Consider the following 22,148-nt stretch of genomic DNA (forward strand, 5'->3'; position numbering starts at 1 on the left):
TATAAAATTACTTAATTATTTTTATAATTCTCCATGTAAATTACAATATTAAATTATTGAATATATATTTCATACTAAATATGATTACTTCATAAATTATTTATTCATATATTATACTTTTAAATCAAAGAACCACTAATCAGGATATAATTAAGAAAATAAGAGTTAATTTAACTTTTGTAATTATTTACAAATTTCTTAAAATTAAAAACTATCTACAGATTTGCATTGAAGCATTTTTTATGTTAGTGATTTTAATCACTGCCAAATATCATCAATACTTATCCTTACTATGTCAAGTTCATTCCATATAGTGTCCTACTGTAGAACCACTTTTTTTTTAATAAAAACAAGTATCATTAATCAACATACAAACTAGAAAATGAATTTTAAAAACAACGTTTAGATACTTTGTGTTTGATAGTTAGGTCAATACCCAACTCAATTTAACCTTCCTATTTGATGTAATTCAAATTAATTGCATTTTAATATTTTAAAATAACTTGAAAATAGAGTATTAACTTATAGGCTACATTATGTCAATGTTTTAAATTCTTTAAATCAGTATTTATTATGAAATATTAATTTAATGAAAATAGAATTTTACCAACAATACTATGACATAGGTAATACGGTCATATTCAAACTCCATCGTAAATGTATAGAAAATTCAAATTAAATTAATTTAATATGGAGAACTGGGAAAATATCAATAACCTTGATGGTTTTTGATTTAAGTCATAATGTTTGAATTAAAAGTTAATGTTTAGGTATTATGAAAATCCTTTAACAGGAAGCAATAATACCTTGATTACATTATATCAAGGTTACAAGTATATTAAATTAAAATTTATTTTATAAGATAAATTAAAAATAATAATGCATTATGCTCATATGTATTATATGTAATAATAACCAAACGTCTCGATTTTGACCGGTATTATCCTTTTAGCATAAACTTGACAATAATCAATTTATTCTATTAGGTAAAATCATTTACCATTATTTTTATAACAGTAGTGGATTCTTCAAAAAATTTAGAAGTAATTATACACATGTAGGAGAAAAATATCATAGAAATCTTCTCTAAAAATTAAGTTGAAAATCACTGAATTTTAAATTGATCATTAACAAAAAAATCAAAATGGTTTTTTGGTGATAAAAAATCATTATATTACCATTAGTCTTCATATTTTATGTAATGACAATAATTTTAATTAATAATTGACATTTAATGTTAATTGGATTAAAAATTATAAGATATGTCAGAGAACCCTTTCTAGTTCATCTTTAAAATTATTTATAGTTATTTTCTAGCTAATACTACATGAAAAAAACTTATTTCATCATGAGTTAAAATCTCATGCTTTAATTTAGAAATACGTATACTCTATTAATTATAATGTAAGGAGCCTGTTTAATAGTTGAGGATCTTGGTCAAAACCAAGAATCGGAAGCTACCCGACGTCTGCCCAAATATCGTTCCTATCTCCTTAAATGAGTTTTAATTACCTGAAGGAGACACAGGCAATCGTGTACCTTAATTACAGGGGATAGATTATTAAATAAAATTAGACTATTATTTTATGTCAACGACAAAGTAAAGTTATATTTTAGATGTTCAGTAAATACAGGGTGATTTTATCATAACCCACTCAATTACTTACAGAATAATAATAATTTAAACAATTTTTTTTATTATTATCTTTAGTTATACATTATTCTTCAATTATTAACTATGTAATACTTTTTAAGTTCATCCCTTATGCCTTGGAGGGGGGTCAACTTTGTTTTTTTAAATGGTAACACATATTTTTAATTTAATAAAATGTTTGAGTTTTTAATTTAATAGTAAATGGCATTTGAATTTTTAATATAACTTTATTAGCTTATTAGATATAAACATTTAAAGTTTCAAAATTTTGAGTTAATATACATGTATAATACACATGGGATTGTAAATACAGGTAGCTAATTGGATTTTTATGACATTGCTGTCTCAGTCACGGATTGTTTATTATCAATTATGATTATCAATAGATATACTTTCTGTATTGTCAGTTAGTGTATTTATAAACTCATAACAATGTGCCTTACTACAATTGATAATAACAATGCTGTGTACCTGCTAATATCGATGTTATAAAAAACCAATTAGCTACCTGTATTTGTAATCCCTTGTGTATTATACCTGTATATTAATTCAAAAATTTGAAACTTTAAATGATTATATCTAATAAACGAATTAAGTTATATTAAAAATTCAAATGCCATTTACTATTAAATTAAAAACTCAAACATTTTATTAAATTAAAAATATGTGTTACCATTTAAAAAAATAAAGTTGACCCCCCTCCAAGGCATAAGGGATGAACTTAAAAAGTATTACATAGTTAAAAATTCAAGAATACTGTGTAACTAAAGATAATAAAAAAAAAAATGTTTAAATTATTATTATTCTGCAAGTAATTGAGTGGGTTATGATAAAAAAATCACCCTGTATAAGTTATATGCAATGTACAATACGTCTGACCTGAATCCTAGCACAGTTGGTTAGTAGGTATATCCAAGTGAGACGGAGTTGGTTGGCTATGATAGCGATTGGCGATAGACGGATCGTTAAATAAAACAAGTTATAAATAATATAAATAAGATGAAAGTAATAGTATTGAAAACTATGTCTATAACGGCCACTCAAACATAATTGCCCTTTGTTAGTTCGACGTCAGGTAGCTCCGGGCTACAGACGAGTAGAATTGTCACATCAGCATCTTCCTCTATGCTAATTAATATATATTACGAATTAAATAAATATAAATAAAACGTGTGTAATATAAGTGGTAAGAACATAGTAATAAATGTTCTTACAATAATGTATAATAAAATATCCCCTACATTAATTTGCCACGAATAGTATTTATAATACAATATATTGACATATTTAATAGTTATTCAATACGTAGTTTGAACATTAATACTCAGACTTTACTCCAGTTAAAAATTACTCTCTTACTAAACAAAAATTTTACTAATCCTATTTTAGGCACATTTACACCTAATTGTTTTATGATAGTGATGTTAATCATTGTCAGATATCAATCTATATTGGTTTCAACTTTGCCTCATTTCCCCTATGTCAAATCCTGAATACAAACAATGATCGTATTACGTGAATCTCTCCCACATACTTTTAGATTCTAACTGTAGTAGAACTTTGTAAGTACTACTTTATTTCGTGGACTCTTTAAAGAAAAATAATTTAATACATTTTAAAGTTATTATATTTACAGAATTAAAAGTAATATTATAATATTAAATACAGATCTAATATAACTTAACAACATAAGTAAATTTTTACTGAGTACAGATATTATATTTTAACATTCAGTTTCTGAAATCTGTATATTTATACGAATATTGTTTGCTAAGTCTACTGCAGATGCTAAAATTTCACCATGGCCACAAAATATCATTTGGACTAGTAATTCTTCAGAATATTGTATATTGTCATTTCTTAACAACTTTAAGGAACCGCATTTGCTTACTCCGTTGTCTGTAACAAACTAATCAAAATAAACAATTATAAATTTAATTTTCAAGTATATATTTGCTTAAAATAATAACCATAATTTCGGTACGATTAAAACGTGATTATTAGAATTATAATGATGCTGTGCATTTATAACTTTTCTTTATTCAACAAAATTTAGTTATTCTGTCAAGATGTCGCAACACCATTAAATTTTTATTCATCATCTAGAATAGTCTGGTATTGTATTAGAATGCAGCTTATCAATAAGAATATTTTGTATACACCAATAGTTCTAATACTAAATACCCACCCGACGGTACAGTTAGAATCTGTGGTGATTTAAAAATTACGATCAATCCAGTGCTAAAAGGTACAGAATATCCCCTGCCTAAAATTGAACACTTATATGCAAATATAAGCGGCTCCAAATATTTTTCGAAAATAGATCTCAAAGACGCTTGCCAATAAATGGATAAAAATTAAACAAATTCTTATTTCAAGGCACACATTAGCACATTTTGATAAAAAATTATCACTTAAATTAATAGTTGACTCTTCTTCGTATGCACGAGGTGCAGTCTTATCACATGTGTACCCTGATAATTCTGAAAAACCAGTAGTTTTCGCTTCACGAATACTATCTGATGCCGAGTGTAAGTTTCCACAAATAGAAAAAGAAGGACTAGCTATAATATTCGGTATTCAAAAATTCTATGATGTTCTCTATGCAAAAAAATTTACTTTAATTAGTGATCATAAACCATTGATACACATATTCGGAGATAAAAAGGGTATTCCAATTTACGCAGCAAATCGTTTACAACGATGGGCATATGTTCTATCATCATTTGACTTCGACATTAAGTACATTAATTCGAAAAAAAATATAGCTGATTTTCTTTCGAGAATTAAAGTCGACTATCCTAATAGCAATAACGTGGACGATCACGACAGCATTCATTTAAATTTTATTCATGAAAATTCACCGTTCCCATTAGACTGGACAAAATTAAAATTGAAATAAATAGAGATCAAATTACGTCAAGAGTCCTACATGCGACAAAAACAGGTGAATGTAGTGACGATTTTACACTTAACAACGAGTTAAAACCGTATGTCGCTCGCAAAAATGAAATATCTTTGGAACAAGGGTGTTTATTGTGGGGCTATCGTGTTATAATTCCGCAAACATTTCAAAAAAAGTATCCTAGCTGAACTACACTCGTGTCACATAAGTATGACCAGTATGAAAGGATTAGCACGATTTTATTTTTGGTGGCCAACAATTGACAAGGACATTGAAAATATGGTTCGTGATTGTTATGAATGTACAAACGTTAGGCCAAATCCACCGAAATCAACAATTACTCCGTGGAAATGGCCTCAAAGGCTGTGGACTAGGATGCATTGTGATTATTTAGGGCCGCACAGAAATAAATTTTTTTTGATATTCGTAGACGCAACTTCAAAATGGTTAGAGGCATTTCCAGTTAATTCCATGACTGCGCAAACTGTTATTACGAAATTTTCAGAGTTAATCGCTCGTTTTGGAATTCCGCGTACAATAACAACTGACGGTGCGAAATGTTTTAGTGGCATTGAATTAGAAAACTACTATAAAAATTAGGCATTAGACATTTAATAGGAGCACCATTCAATCCTACGTTAAATGGTTGCGCTAAATCAGGTGTTAAAATCGTTAAAGAATTCTTAAGAAAATGCTCGTTCTCTATAAATCAGTTAAACAAATTTTTGCTGATGCATAGAAACACACCGCAAACAATAACACACGAGACGCCAGCTACATTAATGTTAGGGAATTCGACTAGACAAATATTTGATTTACTAATACCCCGCACTAATGAGTTAGTAATAGTTAAATTTCTCAGAAAAAATATGACGAGGATAGAAACATAAACGTAAAAGAGGGTGATTGTGTACTTGTAAAAGATTATAGAAATATTGGAGAAAACTGGAAAAAAAGCTACTATCACTGAAAACAAAAGTAACAAAACACACAAAGTTACATTAGATCAAGATCCCACGTGGACAAGACACGACGACCAAATTTGGCCATTAAACAAAACAAGCGGCTCGTTATCCCCCGTAGGTGAAAATACTGACATAGACAACAATGATTATACAGAATCAACCGTACCGCTCTGAAACAAATCTCGCCGTCCTGTTAGAATTAAAAAACCTATTCAGCGTTCCTCTCCATTCGACTACAAATGACAACAAATAATTTTACACTATGTAAACATTTCTGTCTATATGAATGAATATATTATCTAGATATAAACGGTAAACTATAAGCTAAACCTTACTTTATCATTAAATTTCAATATTCATTTATGTATTAGTAATTATTTAAAATTAAAGTGTATTATAATTTTATAAGAAGCGAGGTGTTACATATCGATAAATTGTCCACTTCTCGCGAGTGCGATCACCTTATTAACAATTATATTGTTTCTCAATAAAGACTTATTTTTCGTTTAATTGTTTGATGTTGTCTTTCATATTAATAAATATAGTTTAAAAAAACTAAAAAACACGCTTTTAAAGCACATCGAACTAAAAAGTTAAAAATTATTTTTAACTTTTTAGTTTCATGTTATGATAGTAGTTAATATCAATATCATGGTTGTAACGGGTAACGGGAAATAAGGGTTCGATTCCGGAGAGGGAGTCTAAGAAACGGCTACCACATCCAAGGAAAGCAGCAGGTGCGTAACGTGGAGGTAGTGACGAAAAATAACGATACGGGAATTATCCTCCGTAATCGGAATGAATACACTACATATCTCTTAATGAGAATAAAGTGCATTAGAATATAAGTTTTAATAATAATTAGAATATATATATATATATTTAAAGGGACTTAATTACGTAAACGTATCATGCATGAGGTATAGCCGTGTTTATGTGGGCGGGCATGGCGGAGGGAACATTATACACGAGGCATATACGGCAGCAGAGGCGTCGGCTGTAGGAATATATAAATGAATATTAACATATACGTATATACGTATAAATATTAATATATATATATATATATATATATATATATTAATATTAGCGGTGGCGGTAGGAATATATAATCTTCGCATAATATCGCGGCACTTTCGCTGGCGTCGAAGACGCGATGTCCGGCGTGATCCTCGGGCGTCAATAGGTTAGCAGCGTAGATGACGACGGTGCGCGAGTGCGGATCAGTTTGTTGACGATGTTATTTTGACAATGAGAAGAAGACTACGGTATAGCGGCGGGACGTCGTCGGCCGTGCGGCACTTGCTGGACTTTGCACCGCGGCGTAAAACGACGCGGGGCTGTGTCAATTACAATAAAAATTTGTTATATATATATATACAATTGATGATAAGCGCGCGTCTACGGGTTAGAAAATATTGTTGTCTACGAGTGGTGAGCGGGGTGAGGCGAATGCGTTACAACAGTATAGTCTCAAGGTCATACACGACGGGATACGCGACATAATAACACGTGCCGCGTGGAGTTACAAACTTACAAACGACAAACAACAAACAACATACACGTGAAACTAATATAAGCGTGTTAAAAACACAACTTCATAAAATATAAAGCCACTAATCAGAATATAATTAAGGAAATAGGAGTTGATGTTGGTTTTGTAATTATCCACCAATTTCTTAAAGTTAAACACTATCTACAGATTTGCATTGAAGCATTTTTTATGATAGTAATTTTAATAACTGTCAGATATAATCTATATTAGTCTCAAATATGCCACATTCCCGCTGTAATGAGTTTTTTTTATTATCAAAAATTTTTACTTATAATGACAATATCCTATTTCTCCTTTATTTTTATCTACAATTCAATATTTTCTCTATATTTATTTTTATTTTAATTTGACGTCTTTTCAACTTTGTAATTTAAATATGTATTAGAGAGGACGTAAATATATACAATATAAAATTGATACCTGCGCCCTGAGGTACAATGAGTTCCCGATCAAATTATATGATTTATACTAAAGTATTTTTTTTAGAGAAACTTTATTATAATTTTTTTTAAGGGAAACTTATTTATTTTAGCTTTAATGCGAATCTTAGTGGGTATTAATTTTACTATGCTGTGTTATGTTAAATTATTTATATAATTTTAAAGTTTATTATAATTTAAATTTTTCATGTTTTTTTCTTTACGATATCAAAAGTTGAAATATGTATTGAGAAAAGAACATGAGAACGAAATTTTTTCACAATATATATTGATATTACAAGTACGATTTAAGATAATACTATTGTCCAATACGCTATGATAAGATAGCCATGAAAATCAATTGGTATGTTATTGTTTTCTATTAAATTAACGAACCCGTTTTCTTTCATTTATTCCTGTTTATTTCAGTATCACTTTTAATCAGTAACTGTGATAAATCATTATATGTACAATTTCTCTTCTCCTTCTTTGGATAAACGACCACTATGACAATCCCATTGTAGTATCACATTTTAATACATGTAATAATTAATACTTATATTTAATAAAATATATCACCAATTCAGTGTTCCCCCGTGGATAAGATGAATAATAAAATAATACCCTTACACAAGATTTAACCACCCTCTTACGCATTCCATAAAACGCCCACGTAAAAGATTCTATCACATTAACCAATCAAATACAGCAAAAAAAATATTTCAAGAATCTCACCAGAGATTTCTAAACCAGTTTTGCGGGCTATAAAAAGGCCAAATTCGGGTGGTTCTCTTACGGCGGTTCCTTTAAGGCTTCCCTTCTCTTACGGTGGTTATGTACGGTTTCTGAACATCCCTCTAGCGGACACTGGGACGCCTTGCCATTCTATCTCTGCATCTCTACGGCTCTCTGGAATTCTCAACCAAGATACAAAAAGTGAAATGTGCATGAGTTTATGTTTCATTCTTAGTTACAATTCTATATAAAATCTGCACTATTTTTACCCTCTTTCACAATTACTGAAAATATTACACATCTTATTTTCAGTCGAATATTTTTGGTGATATAAATATTTGAACACATATAAAATATTGGTGTTTATTTATTTCTTTTTATCTACACTTATACATATAAGCATACTGAAAGGTTACATGACTAGATTGCATTGTGTTCTATTACTTATTGAAGCGCCACAACCTGACTAGACAGAGTACTAGCACAATAACATCATAGTTAATACTCTAACTAATTATAATCATTCTCTAAGNATATCATAATTAGAATTTTAGTTAACCATAAGATTTCTTCATAGTGTCTCTCCACTTATCGACTAGCTAGTCTGATCTCTGCCACAGTGCGGGCAATCGGAGTGTAGGACACTAACATAACTTATCGTGCATAAATCTATAGTACAGTCGCATCTAACCTAGGTCGTCCTACAGGTGATTGAAAAAAAGTAGGCCACATATCATAAGACTCTTTGCATAAAGACTNCATATCATAAGGTTCTTTGCATAAAGACAAAGATATTATTTGAGATCTCGCGTTGGTATATCCAGCTACGAAATACAAATAAATCAGAGTCGAAATATTATACTAAAAACTAATNCTCATCCTGGCTGGACAGAGTGTTAGCACAATAATATCATAGTTAATACTCCAATTAATTATAAGCATTCTTAAAAGTGTCTCTCCACTTATCGACTAGCTAGTCTGATCTCAGCCACAGTGCGGGCAATTGGAGTGTAGGACACTAGTATAATCTATTGTGCAAAGAACCGAAATTGAGCTCGCATCTACCCTAGATCACACTTTGGACGACTGAAAAGACGTAGGCCACTTGGAAATAGTTTGTTGCACAGGACAGTTATGTTGTTTAGAAGTTTTTTATTTGCTTTATAAATTATTAAATAATAAATATATTAAGATAAAACACCATATATAAGGTTAAGGACTATACTACATAAATATACAAAAGGTTTTTACAAAAAACAGAGTTATAATAAACTTAGATTTCACCTTGGGTAGATTTGATATAGAATTGTACTAGAAAAGTAGTTACACGCGAGTTAATAATAATATAAATTGTATAAATATAATTGCGTACATTAATGCGTATACGTATACATCGATAATTGTTACATCAACAACATCATTCATCTCAAGAGAATATCTGCCTTATCAGGATAGTCAGAGGTAAGTAAAACATTTGTTTATATAATAAGTCTATAATAGATCCTTTACTGAAGAATTTTTAGTAATAAACAATTAGAACAAGATAGGTCATTGAGAATAAACTAAAATATTTTTATAAAAAAATACGATACTTGTGACTCGCCGGAAATTAGTGTACGCGTTTCTGTGCGGGAGCTAGGTAGTGACCCTTCTTTGTAATTCCATCTTATTCATACATTAGACGTCTTTACGCAAGCATACATACCCCGAGATCCCTTTCTATTTCATTTTATTGTAGTCACTGCCGGGTATCTATAGCCACTTTTACTTTCCATTGCTGTCCATCCTTTTTACACTACGCCCGCTACGATTATTATTTCCTTATTGGCCACCTGTGTTACATTTCTTTACATTACTTTCCTTTCACCCCGAACCCCAAACACACCTAACAACATTCCTTTGCTACCACTACCATATCCTTTTTACTTCTTTTTGTTTATTACAACATCAAACACCACTCCCCCAACTATCTCTGTTGCATGCTCGTTCTTTCCAATTTTATCGTCCACCTAAAGCACTTACATGTTTTTTAACTAGGTCTTTCCGTCTCATACAATGTCTTCCCATTGGCCTCATCTCTATCGGATCCTTTTCTAATATCATACGTAGTAAAGGATTCTGGCTACGCCAAGCATGTCCAACCTACTTTAGTCTTTTACTCCTTATTGTCTCCAATATATTCGGCTTATGGAAAAATAGTTCTATCTCATTATTTGTTCTTATCGTCCAATCATTGCAATATGTTTCATAGGTCCATAAATCTTCCTTAGAATTTTTCTCTCCCATACTATCAGCTTTCTTTCATCTTCTTTTCGTAATGGCCACGTTTCGGCTCCGTAAGTTATAACTGGACGCAGTAATGTCATATATAGCTCTATCTTAAGTTCTCTCGATAAGGCTTTAGATCCTAGCAGTTTTGCCAGTCCATAGAGAACTCTATTGCCGGCAGTTATCTTTGCTAAAATTTTCTTAACTATTTCATTCTTTTCAGTTATAACTGACCCTAAGTATTTAAACTGCTTGGCTCTACGATAAACATAGTTTCTTACGTTCAAGGATGGGTACATATATGCAGTTTTTCGTCTGCAAATGACCATGTACTCCATTTTGGTTTCATTTATCTGTAATTCTACTTTCAACGCCATTCTTTGTAGACGGTCGAACAGTGATTTCAGGATATTCGGTGATTCCTCTATTAGTACTAAATCGTCTGCGTACACCAATAGGCCTATTGAGGAGTCTTGCAATTTCATTCCTTCGTCGGGTCTAATGATCATTGCTCTAATAATTTTTTCTCTAATACTATATTAAATAACATTGGTAACATTGAATTGCCCTGTCTCAAACCTGACTTTAACGATATTGTCTCATTTTACTACTTCCGACTTTGACTTTAATAAATATCTTCATAATACTTACCTCTACTAACTTTTTTAATTTCTGTGTGAAGTTAAATTCTCTCATAATGCTAATTAAACTCTTTTTATGAATACTGTCGTATGCTTTCCTGAAATCAATAAAAAGAACATTGATATCTTTGTCAAATTCCCATATCTTTTGCAATATCTGTCGAAGAATAAATATTTGGTCCGTAGTTGATCTTTCAGACCTAAAACCTCCTATTGCCAAATTATTGGTAGTCGCCAATAATTTCTTCCGATTTTCCTTTTATTTTCGATAGAACGCAGTTAGAGAATAATTTATAAGTCATATTTAGAAGACATATTTTAACTTTTTCTTTCCTAATATTGTTGTTGCTACACTATTAATGAGGCTTCTTATTTGCTCCCAGTTCCTATGTACATCTGCGTTGGCTACTACTTCACTTCCTTGTAACATGTCCTTAATTTTGTTGTTAAATTCATTGTTTAGTGATTGATCATTCAGTTTGTCAATATAAAACCGTCCTATATTTGTCACACGTTGTTAATTAAGTTTTTTTTAATTTTACTTCCATCCATATCCCAACAAGTAGATCCGAATCCAAATCGGCTCCTCGTAAAGTCCTTATATTCCGAACACCATTCTTGAATTTACTATTAATTAGTACGTGATCTATCTGGTTATTATATTTACCATCTGGGGAGATCTAAGTATACTTGTATATGTCCTTCCATGAGAATATTGTACTTTTGATCACCAGACCTTTTCCCACAGCAAAATCAATAAGTTTTGATCTATCATCATTTGACGTTGCATGCAAGCTATGACGGTGATTCTATAACATTGCTTATATTTTTTGCGTTAAAATCTCCCAAGATCAGCCTGACCTGGCCCACCGAAGTATTAAACATACCCTCCAGTGTTGCGTAGAAGAGCTCTTTTTCTATTTCATTTTTATCTTCGGTAAGAGCATGTACATTAATTAGAACCAAATCAAATTTTTTTGTTGTTAGCCTTATGTAGATATTCTTGGGTTAACTTCCCTAAAATTTTTATTGTATGAATGATTGATTCAGGTACCACAAAGACAGTTCCTAGTCTATGAGCTTGTTCGCACATGCCATTAAAAATAGTCGTTTGAGACAACTTTGTTATGCCAGCATCTTGTCATCTAACTTCCTAAAGCGCCTGAACGTCCTGAAGTACAATTTCTCTACTATTATGTATTTAAATTAAAATCATATTCTAAAATGTAAATCACTTAATATGTAATATTCATGCAGCTGTTAAGGGCACGAACTTAAATAAAATGGACTGCACACGTTACTTTATAAGGCGATCCGGTTTTGTTACACGTTTCCCTTAAAAAAAGAAATTTTGAAGTAACGGCAATATCTACTATGATATAAACCAAACCACATACAAGAGCAAGTTGGCCTAATGATACATTTATAGGTAAAATATAAATTTTCGACCTTTCTTTATATTGTAGTTTAAGAAACATGCACTATGGAATACGCATGTTGATTACTGCGCGATTTTGCTTAGAACATATAGGTCTATGGGCTAGCACTACAGTAAATAAATGCACGTGTATTACTGTATTATATACTTATATTAATAAAAAGTGAAAATTGTCACACAAGAAATTCCAATTTCTAAACCTAATGTAAATAAAAAAAACTCTGATTCTGATGGTAACCATTACGTAAAATGTAAATACTGTAACATGTTTCCAAACATAGTAAAGCTTCATGGAAAAATAACTCGATCACTTGCAATATTAACAGATGGTATAAGATTTAGAAACGATACGATAGAAAAACATATTTCTCAGAAATATCATTTGGAGTCTGTGAAAGCTTTTAGATTATCTACTTTAAAAGTACCAGAAAAAGCAAAAGAATGTACTATGGATAAGACGCTCACACAAATCAACGAGGACCTAGCAAACAATATTGGCGGATTAATGATACATATATATGCTGACGCAAAAAAATTACTCTCAGTGCTTATTCATTTTCATCAAGAATTGTTACTTCCGTAGCTGCTCAATCGTTTCAAGTTAAAAATGTGAGTATCCTGTGCGTTCCTCAAGACATAAATTTTCAATATTTGATCCCATTTCTACAATCTTTCAGCTTAAGAATCAAACATCTACAACAGGCGGCCGAAAAAAATAAATGCACTCTTCGAGGTTGCCTCGTTTATTTGAAGTGCGGTGGTCCGAATTTTCTATTGATTTAATCAATTCTGTTTTGGTTTCTTGGAATGTATTAGGATTGTTCATAAAAGATTGTCCTGACAAAGGGGCAAGAGGATACAGACTTTTTTCAATTAATTATTTATTTTTATTTATTTATTTGGTGTAAACGCCCAGGTGGGCTCAAGTACAGTGACAATAAACATTGTTAAAATAAGATACAAGTATGTTACAATTATAATTAATTAAGTACATAATATTAAAATAAATTTACAAAAAAAGAAAGGTGATTTAATGATATGCATCAGGCTACTAAAATCAGTGTTTTAAGGAATACAAATCATTCATAATAAACAAATCAAATTTTAATTTATTGCACTCTCTGGCTATTCGATCAACAGGGTTATTAAAACCGTAAGATGTTCGATGAAAAGGGATTTCAAATGTAGGACAAGAACGTGAATTAAATTTTGGAACGTGAAAGTTTATGGATTGTAATAGTTCTGGACAGATTATAGCACCATTTACTAATTTAGAAAGAAAGCAGACGTCTGTATATTTTCGCCTATTAACAAGGGAATCTAAGTTAAGGGAAGCCTGTACAGAATTAAGTGATATTGACTCGGAAGGGTTATTAATAGAAATCATACGTCTCTTATATGCGATTAAACGTAAAAATCTTCTTTGTACACGCTCAAGCGATTCTATCAATCCGACTTGTGAAGGATTCCAAATAACTGAGCAATATTCTAACGTAGGTCTAACTAAAGAAGTATACAATGTTTTTAGACACTGTTCATTCTTGAATTCTTTGGTATTCCTAATTAAGAACCCTAGAGTTCTTAGGGACTTCACACAGATATGTTCAATGTGTGGCTGAAATGATAAGTTGGTTTTAAAAACTACCCCAAGATCATTAATGGTACTAATATCCTCAATTTGATTATCAAAGAGATGATAGTCATAAATTAATTTCGTTCTTGAACGGGAAAAAGACATTTTGAAACATTTTGTGATATTCAGTTTTAACCCATTTGAGTGGCACCAATCACAAAATCTGTTCAGATCTTCTTGAATTTTATATTGATCAATAATTGTTATAACATTTGCATAAATTTTGAGATCATCAGCAAATAGTTGGTACTTACAGTATTTAAAGCATGCACCTATGTCCAGAATAAATAATGCAAACAACAGTGGTGATAAATGCCCCCCTTGAGGAACACCTGAAGGCACTGGTATTTTATTTGACAGAAAACCATTAATTTTCACCTGTTGCAATCTATTCTCTAAGTAAGAACTAAACCACGTTAACAATTGATCAGTTATTCCATACGTTTTTAATTTTTCGATCAGCACTGAATGGTTTACCGAATCGAAAGCCTTGCTGAAATCTGTGTAAATAACGTCCGTCTGAATTCCGGATTCCATAGAATTTACCAAGAAATTATAAAAACAGAGAAGATTAGTTTCCACTGATCGCCCTTTTCTAAAACCATGCTGGTTATTATCTAGAATGGTTTTTAATGAAAATGTTAATACATTTGTCACTAATTTATCTAACAATTTAGGCAAAGTTGATTGTTTTGCAATCGGTCTGTAATTTACTATCAAACTTTTGTTACCAGACTTATAAATAGGTGTAATAAAACTGGTTTTCCATTGGGAGGGGAGAGTGCCAACAATTAAAGAACGATTAAATAATCTACATATGGGAACAGTTAACGAGAAGATACATGATCGTAATAAAATATTTGAGATACCATCTGGACCTGGGCATGGATTTAAATCTAAAGAATTAATGGTGTCGAAGATCTCACTAACAGTAAATTTAATATATGGTTGTGGATGACATATATCTGCATAGGTTTTTGAGTAATCAAGACATTCAATAGTATTTAATTTTTTTGTAGAATAAACTGAACTGAAAAATTCTTTAAAAAGATTAGCGACCTCAGGACCACCCGTTGATGACTTGTCCTCAAGCATCATAGTAAGTGGTATGCAATTATTTGTTTTTAGTCCTTTAATGTATCGCCAGAATGATTTTGGATCAGAGGTAAGGTTTGATTGGATTTTTTGTAAATAACGTAAGTTACATAATTTGGATTCTCGTTTGCATAAACTACGTAATCGTGAAAATTCATTATAGATAAGAGGATCTCTTGTAATTTTAAACTCTTTATGTAATCGTTTTTTGTTGTATATTAAATATTTTAAATCTCTACTATACCATTGAGGATACTGGTTTTTATGTTTATAGACTTTAGGGATAAACAAGTTAATTGCATCATGAATGACTGAATTTAATAGAGAATCCCAGTTAATGTTATTTAAGTAAGCATTCATTGACTCATAATTAGCGCATCGAAAATTATATTCTAAGGACGCGGATGGTGATATATGAGAGGAAACGAAATTAGGACCATTTATTTGAAGTGGAGGATGTGCAATATCAACAGAAACTAATGAAAATGAACATTGTGATACTTCTAAAGTATTGTTATCGGATATTACTAAGTCTAGTATATTATTCCTATAATTTGGTATAAAATTGTGTTGAAAAAACTGCTCATATGCAATAGTCTCAGCAAGAACCTTTGATTTATCAGAGGAATGGCCAGATACTATAGCGTGACTTTGATTAGACCATTTTATGCCAGGTAAATTAAAATCTCCAACTATTATAAAAGTGTAGTCCGAGAAGATTACCCTTAAATTCTCTATTTCGGTGCATTGGCATTTATAAACATCAACAGAACTATTTGGAGGGATATAGATAGCTATAATAATAATTTTAAAATTATTTGATTTAAATGAAACGGCTAAGCATTCTAGAGACATATTTTGTAAGGTTAGAGCATTAGGGCAAAAATGATTTTGGATAGCTATAAGGACACCACCTCCTTTAGAACTGTCACTATTCAGATCATTTCGATCATTACGAAAAACAGAATAGTCAGTCAAACCAAGTTCATTACTATCGATATCATTTGTTAACCACGTTTCTGTTAGAATAAAGTAATCGTAATGGTTTAAGGAAGCCAAATTAATACGAACTGTAGATAGTTTTGATTTTAGGCCGCGGACATTTTGATAATAGCCAGATAAAGTGTTACAATTATTACTTAACTTATGGTTGAAGTTTACATAGAGAAAATTATTAATATCACATGACGATTGAATGAAGGGTATACCTGAACCACATATCAGTTTTTTTGGGGCCAATGTCGGTGAACCGCGAACATATTTTATGAACCAAATTCCATTATTCAAACTATTTCTTCTATCACGTTCTTTTTTAAGGTCTGATAAGTTGGACCTTTGTAGAGCAGTTAAATCTGTTGTAATCCAAATGTTTTTCCAAAATTGGTTATTGGAAAGTATTTTCTTAGATTTTAAGACTGCAAGGACTGACTGAGTAGACTCAAATTCGATTCTAATAGGTCTTGGTTTATTCGATTGCTTACCAAGACGAATGGCTGAAGTAATGGTAACAGCAATATTTAATGATTTTATAAGATCAGTAGCAAGCTTCATCTCATCATCTTGGGATTCGACAACATTAAATAGTAATATGTTATGGGATTTCGTTTCACTTTCCTGTATTTCTTTAACTAAATCGAACCCGGGATAGTTATTAGCAGTGTTGGATGAACATGTATGATCCAGAGAATTTGTTTTTAGTTTTTCGATGTCTCTTTTTAATTGCGCACTTTCGTTTTTTAATGAAATAATTTCGGCTGAGAGAGTATCCATTCTATTTAAAATAGCTGTTGACGTATTTTCTTGGGTCAATAGTTTTGAGTTAATCGATTGAATGTCATTCCGCATGATTTTGAGGGTGTTCATTATATCGACAAGAGAAACATCTTTTTTAACATTAGTTGAGGGTGGCTTAATAACTGGAGATTTATTCATGGACATATTGATGAGTTTAGTATATATATATATATATATATTAGGGTGTCCCTTATTTTGAAAATTTTGGAAATTCTTCGGGCTCACCCCCCAAATTTGTGTGTATACATATAAAAATTGGCTACAAAAAATTTCAGGCCGATCAGATAAGTTTAACCCGTGCCGACTTGGGATTGAAAATCGGCCAAAAGGGGTACTTTTTCAGTTTTTAGCAATTAACTCGTAAATTAGCGCTCTCACAAAAAAAAATATTAAAACTAAATTGTAGATCTAATTGTTTTGTATAAATTAAGTCCTTACAGTTTTTCTTTTAAATCCATTAGTTTTCTAGAAAAATGTCAAAATACATAATATTTCGTAAAATTGCCGAAATTAGCATATTTACGAATATTTCATCATATATGACGAACCATATGTGATACGACCTAATATTTCATACAAAAATTGTTTAAAATTAAATTTTACGAAATAAAAGTAATAAGTACAAATTTCATTGAATCGATCGTTTTATTGCTATAGCTGAAATAACTCGATCATATTACGATTTTTACTAAATATATGAATTTTAATGCTTAATTTAAATATATTTCATTTATATTGTAAATTGATGTAGTTGTTTGACTTAAACGCATAATTATACTTACTTCTCAATATTCATGTATAAATAAAAAAAAAATTACTACATAAAATACAAAATGTTTAATTCACAAATTATAACAAGAATATACATTAAAAACTATGTTTTAATGTTTCTTTGTTGCAATTAAGATATAATATGCTATGCTCTTGGACATAGTGTAAAAGTAACTCAGCTTTTTCATCGTTTACAATTAAACTTTCATGAAAATCTTCTATTAGCTTAACCGCTTTCTCTGCAGAGTCATTTACTACTTTAAGTGAACATACAATTTCTTTTCCGTGTAAATAAAAATTATCAGTATTCCAATTACTTGGAACTAAATTTAAAAAATTAGTATTGATATCGAATCGTTTAAAAAATTTCATACTGCTTTTTGACAAAAAAGAAGCTACAGTTTTTTCTAAAATATCAATCACTGAANGTAGATAGTTTTGATTTTAGGCCGCGGACATTTTGATAATAGCCAGATAAAGTGTTACAATTATTACTTAACTTATGGTTGAAGTTTACATAGAGAAAATTATTAATATCACATGACGATTGAATGAAGGGTATACCTGAGCCACATATCAGTTTTTTTGGGCCAATGTCGGTGAACCGCGAACATATTTTATGAACCAAATTCCATTATTCAAACTATTTCTTCTATCACGTGCTTTTTTAAGGTCTGATAAGTTGGACCTTTGTAGAGCAGTTAAATCTGTTGTAATCCAAATGTTTTTCCAAAATTGGTTATTGGAAAGTATTTTCTTAGATTTTAAGACTGCAAGGACTGACTGAGTAGACTCAAATTCGATTCTAATAGGTCTTGGTTTATTCGATTGCTTACCAAGACGAATGGCTGAAGTAATGGTAACAGCAATATTTAATGATTTTATAAGATCAGTAGCAAGCTTCATCTCATCATCTTGGGATTCGACAACATTAAATAGTAATATGTTATGGGATTTCGTTTCACTTTCCTGTATTTCTTTAACTAAATCGAACCCGGGATAGTTATTAGCAGTGTTGGATGAACATGTATGATCCAGAGAATTTGTTTTTAGTTTTTCGATGTCTCTTTTTAATTGCGCACTTTCGTTTTTTAATGAAATAATTTCGGCTGAGAGAGTATCCATTCTATTTAAAATAGCTGTTGACGTATTTTCTTGGGTCAATAGTTTTGAGTTAATCGATTGAATGTCATTCCGCATGATTTTGAGGGTGTTCATTATATCGACAAGAGAAACATCTTTTTTAACATTAGTTGAGGGTGGCTTAATAACTGGAGATTTATTCATGGACATATTGATGAGTTTAGTATGTATATATATATATATATTAGGGTGTCCCTTATTTTGAAAATTTTGGAAATTCTTCGGGCTCACCCCCCAAATTTGTGTGTATACATATAAAAATTGGCTACAAAAAATTTCAGGCCGATCAGATAAGTTTAACCCGTGCCGACTTGGGATTGAAAATCGGCCAAAAGGGGTACTTTTTCAGTTTTTAGCAATTAACTCGTAAATTAGCGTTCTCACAAAAAAAAATATTAAAACTAAATTGTAGATCTAATTGTTTTGTATAAATTAAGTCCTTACAGTTTTTCTTTTAAATCCATTAGTTTTCTAGAAAAATGTCAAAATACATAATATTTCGTAAAATTGCCGAAATTAGCATATTTACGAATATTTCATCATATATGACGAACCATATGTGATACGACCTAATATTTCATACAAAAATTGTTTAAAATTAAATTTTACGAAATAAAAGTAATAAGTACAAATTTCATTGAATCGATCGTTTTATTGCTATAGCTGAAATAACTCGATCATATTACGATTTTTACTAAATATATGAATTTTAATGCTTAATTTAAATATATTTCATTTATATTGTAAATTGATGTAGTTGTTTGACTTAAACGCATAATTATACTTACTTCTCAATATTCATGTATAAATAAAAAAAAAATTACTACATAAAATACAAAATGTTTAATTCACAAATTATAACAAGAATATACATTAAAAACTATGTTTTAATGTTTCTTTGTTGCAATTAAGATATAATATGCTATGCTCTTGGACATAGTGTAAAAGTAACTCAGCTTTTTCATCGTTTACAATTAAACTTTCATGAAAATCTTCTATTAGCTTAACCGCTTTCTCTGCAGAGTCATTTACTACTTTAAGTGAACATACAATTTCTTTTCCGTGTAAATAAAAATTATCAGTATTCCAATTACTTGGAACTAAATTTAAAAAATTAGTATTGATATCGAATCGTTTAAAAAATTTCATACTGCTTTTTGACAAAAAAGAAGCTACAGTTTTTTCTAAAATATCAATCACTGAATAGTCATCAAAAAATAAAGATATCAAAAATTATTATACCTGAAAATGATTTGTCAATATCACTCGATGAAAGAATAAAACGTTTGTTAGGGTTTATTATTGACTCATTATTAAGGAATACAACCATTAATTTTTTTATTTCGGTTGAAATGAAATCGTCCATTTCCTAGAAAATATTACACTCGCGAATAGTCAATGCTACTTTTGCTCTTATAANTATTACACTCGCGAATAGTCAATGCTCTTTTGCTCTTATAGTAAGATTAACAATTCTTAGGTTATAAAAAAAAACTTTTAGAACTTGCCCAATGGATGGAAGTTTTGAACCTAAAATTTGAGTAGTCAAAGACCCTATTAAAAATATTTTATTGTCATTTCGTAATACTACGGACATTTTTACGTACACTAAAAGAAAAACACAATAGGAAGCAGTTCAACTTGATACGCGATGTGAGAGACTAAAGTGAAATAAGTGTGAGTTCACTATATCTATTGCTGCGATTTGTAATAAATTTACGATTTCCAGAGTTATTTATAATTTAATAATAATAATTTATTTATATNGTATTTTCTTAGATTTTAAGACTGCAAGGACTGACTGAGTAGACTCAAATTCGATTCTAATAGGTCTTGGTTTATTCGATTGCTTACCAAGACGAATGGCTGAAGTAATGGTAACAGCAATATTTAATGATTTTATAAGATCAGTAGCAAGCTTCATCTCATCATCTTGGGATTTGACAACATTAAATAGTAATATGTTATGGGATTTCGTTTCACTTTCCTGTATTTCTTTAACTAAATCGAACCCGGGATAGTTATTAGCAGTGTTGGATGAACATGTATGATCCAGAGAATTTGTTTTTAGTTTTTCGATGTCTCTTTTTAATTGCGCACTTTCGTTTTTTAATGAAATAATTTCGGCTGAGAGAGTATCCATTCTATTTAAAATAGCTGTTGACGTATTTTCTTGGGTCAATAGTTTTGAGTTAATCGATTGAATGTCATTCCGCATGATTTTGAGGGTGTTCATTATATCGACAAGAGAAACATCTTTTTTAACATTAGTTGAGGGTGGCTTAATAACTGGAGATTTATTCATGGACATATTGATGAGTTTAGTATGTATATATATATATATTTATGGTTTTCGATGTATAATAATATAGATACCTCAGTCCTGATATAATATGACTAATGATGCTGATCACGTTGGTTCAATAATCCGAACCACATTTGAGTTGTAATTAAATTGCAGGACGACGATGACCAGCGTTAAAATCTCCAAGTAAACAGCTGATCAGTAGTATCAGACAAAATGTATGAATTTATAATAGTGATAACGTACCAAATTGTACGAAGAACATAAAAATTATACATGTAAAAAACCACGATACTAGGGCACAAAACTATTTGAAACGACACTCATATAAACATAAAAGACTAATTAATAAATTAAAACAAACTGCGGGTAAATTAATCTACAAATTACATTACTATGTTGATTACAAACAAGAGCACATATGTACTATCACTTATCACTGATCACCAATTAATTATGACAATCTACAAATAATCCTGGCATTTATTGCAGACGTATTGATGGTTTTCAGCAGATATCAGAAAAAACTGCAGTCTGATACAATTACAATTTTGGATAAGGACAAAGAGACAGTGAACGAGATATCCAGGCTTAAAATATTAAAAACGGAAGTGTTGCTTGGTGGATGAGTGACAACCTTTAAGGAAAAGTGAGAAATTCATAGTGAAAATGAGGTTTTACTAAAAGGAGAAGTCTTAACAAGAAATCGAAAACGTCGTTTAAAGGAACATCACAAGTTTGTTTCTCAGAATCGAGACTACTCCGTAATATGCAATGAACTTGTGGATTCTCTTGTAAATTTTTTGCAGAAGATATTCGATATTGAT

At 30.5% G+C, this 22,148-nt stretch overlaps 1 protein-coding gene across 10 annotated transcripts in view; it reads right to left on the bottom strand.

Moving 5' to 3' along the window:
- Positions 1 to 3,243: 3,243 nt before the first annotated feature.
- The window catches only part of LOC126908082 (heat shock 70 kDa protein 12A-like), a 59,552-nt gene continuing 40,647 nt past the window's right edge, over positions 3,244 to 22,148 (bottom strand). For 8 of the 10 annotated variants that reach the window (XM_050689943.1, XM_050689941.1, XM_050689944.1 and 5 more), the window contains one exon: positions 3,244 to 3,563. In XM_050689943.1, coding sequence (XP_050545900.1) covers positions 3,378 to 3,563 — 186 coding nt within the window. In that variant the 3' untranslated portion in view covers positions 3,244 to 3,377. Of the gene's footprint in view, positions 3,564 to 8,233; positions 8,408 to 22,148 lie in introns of all 10 variants that reach the window. The other 2 variants (XR_007704701.1, XM_050689946.1) reach the window with 2 other exon arrangements.

Source organism: Daktulosphaira vitifoliae, unplaced genomic scaffold (genome assembly GCF_025091365.1).
Source record: "Daktulosphaira vitifoliae isolate Bord-2020 unplaced genomic scaffold, ASM2509136v1 Scaffold_5, whole genome shotgun sequence".
Classification (NCBI taxonomy): Eukaryota; Metazoa; Arthropoda; class Insecta; order Hemiptera; family Phylloxeridae; genus Daktulosphaira; species Daktulosphaira vitifoliae.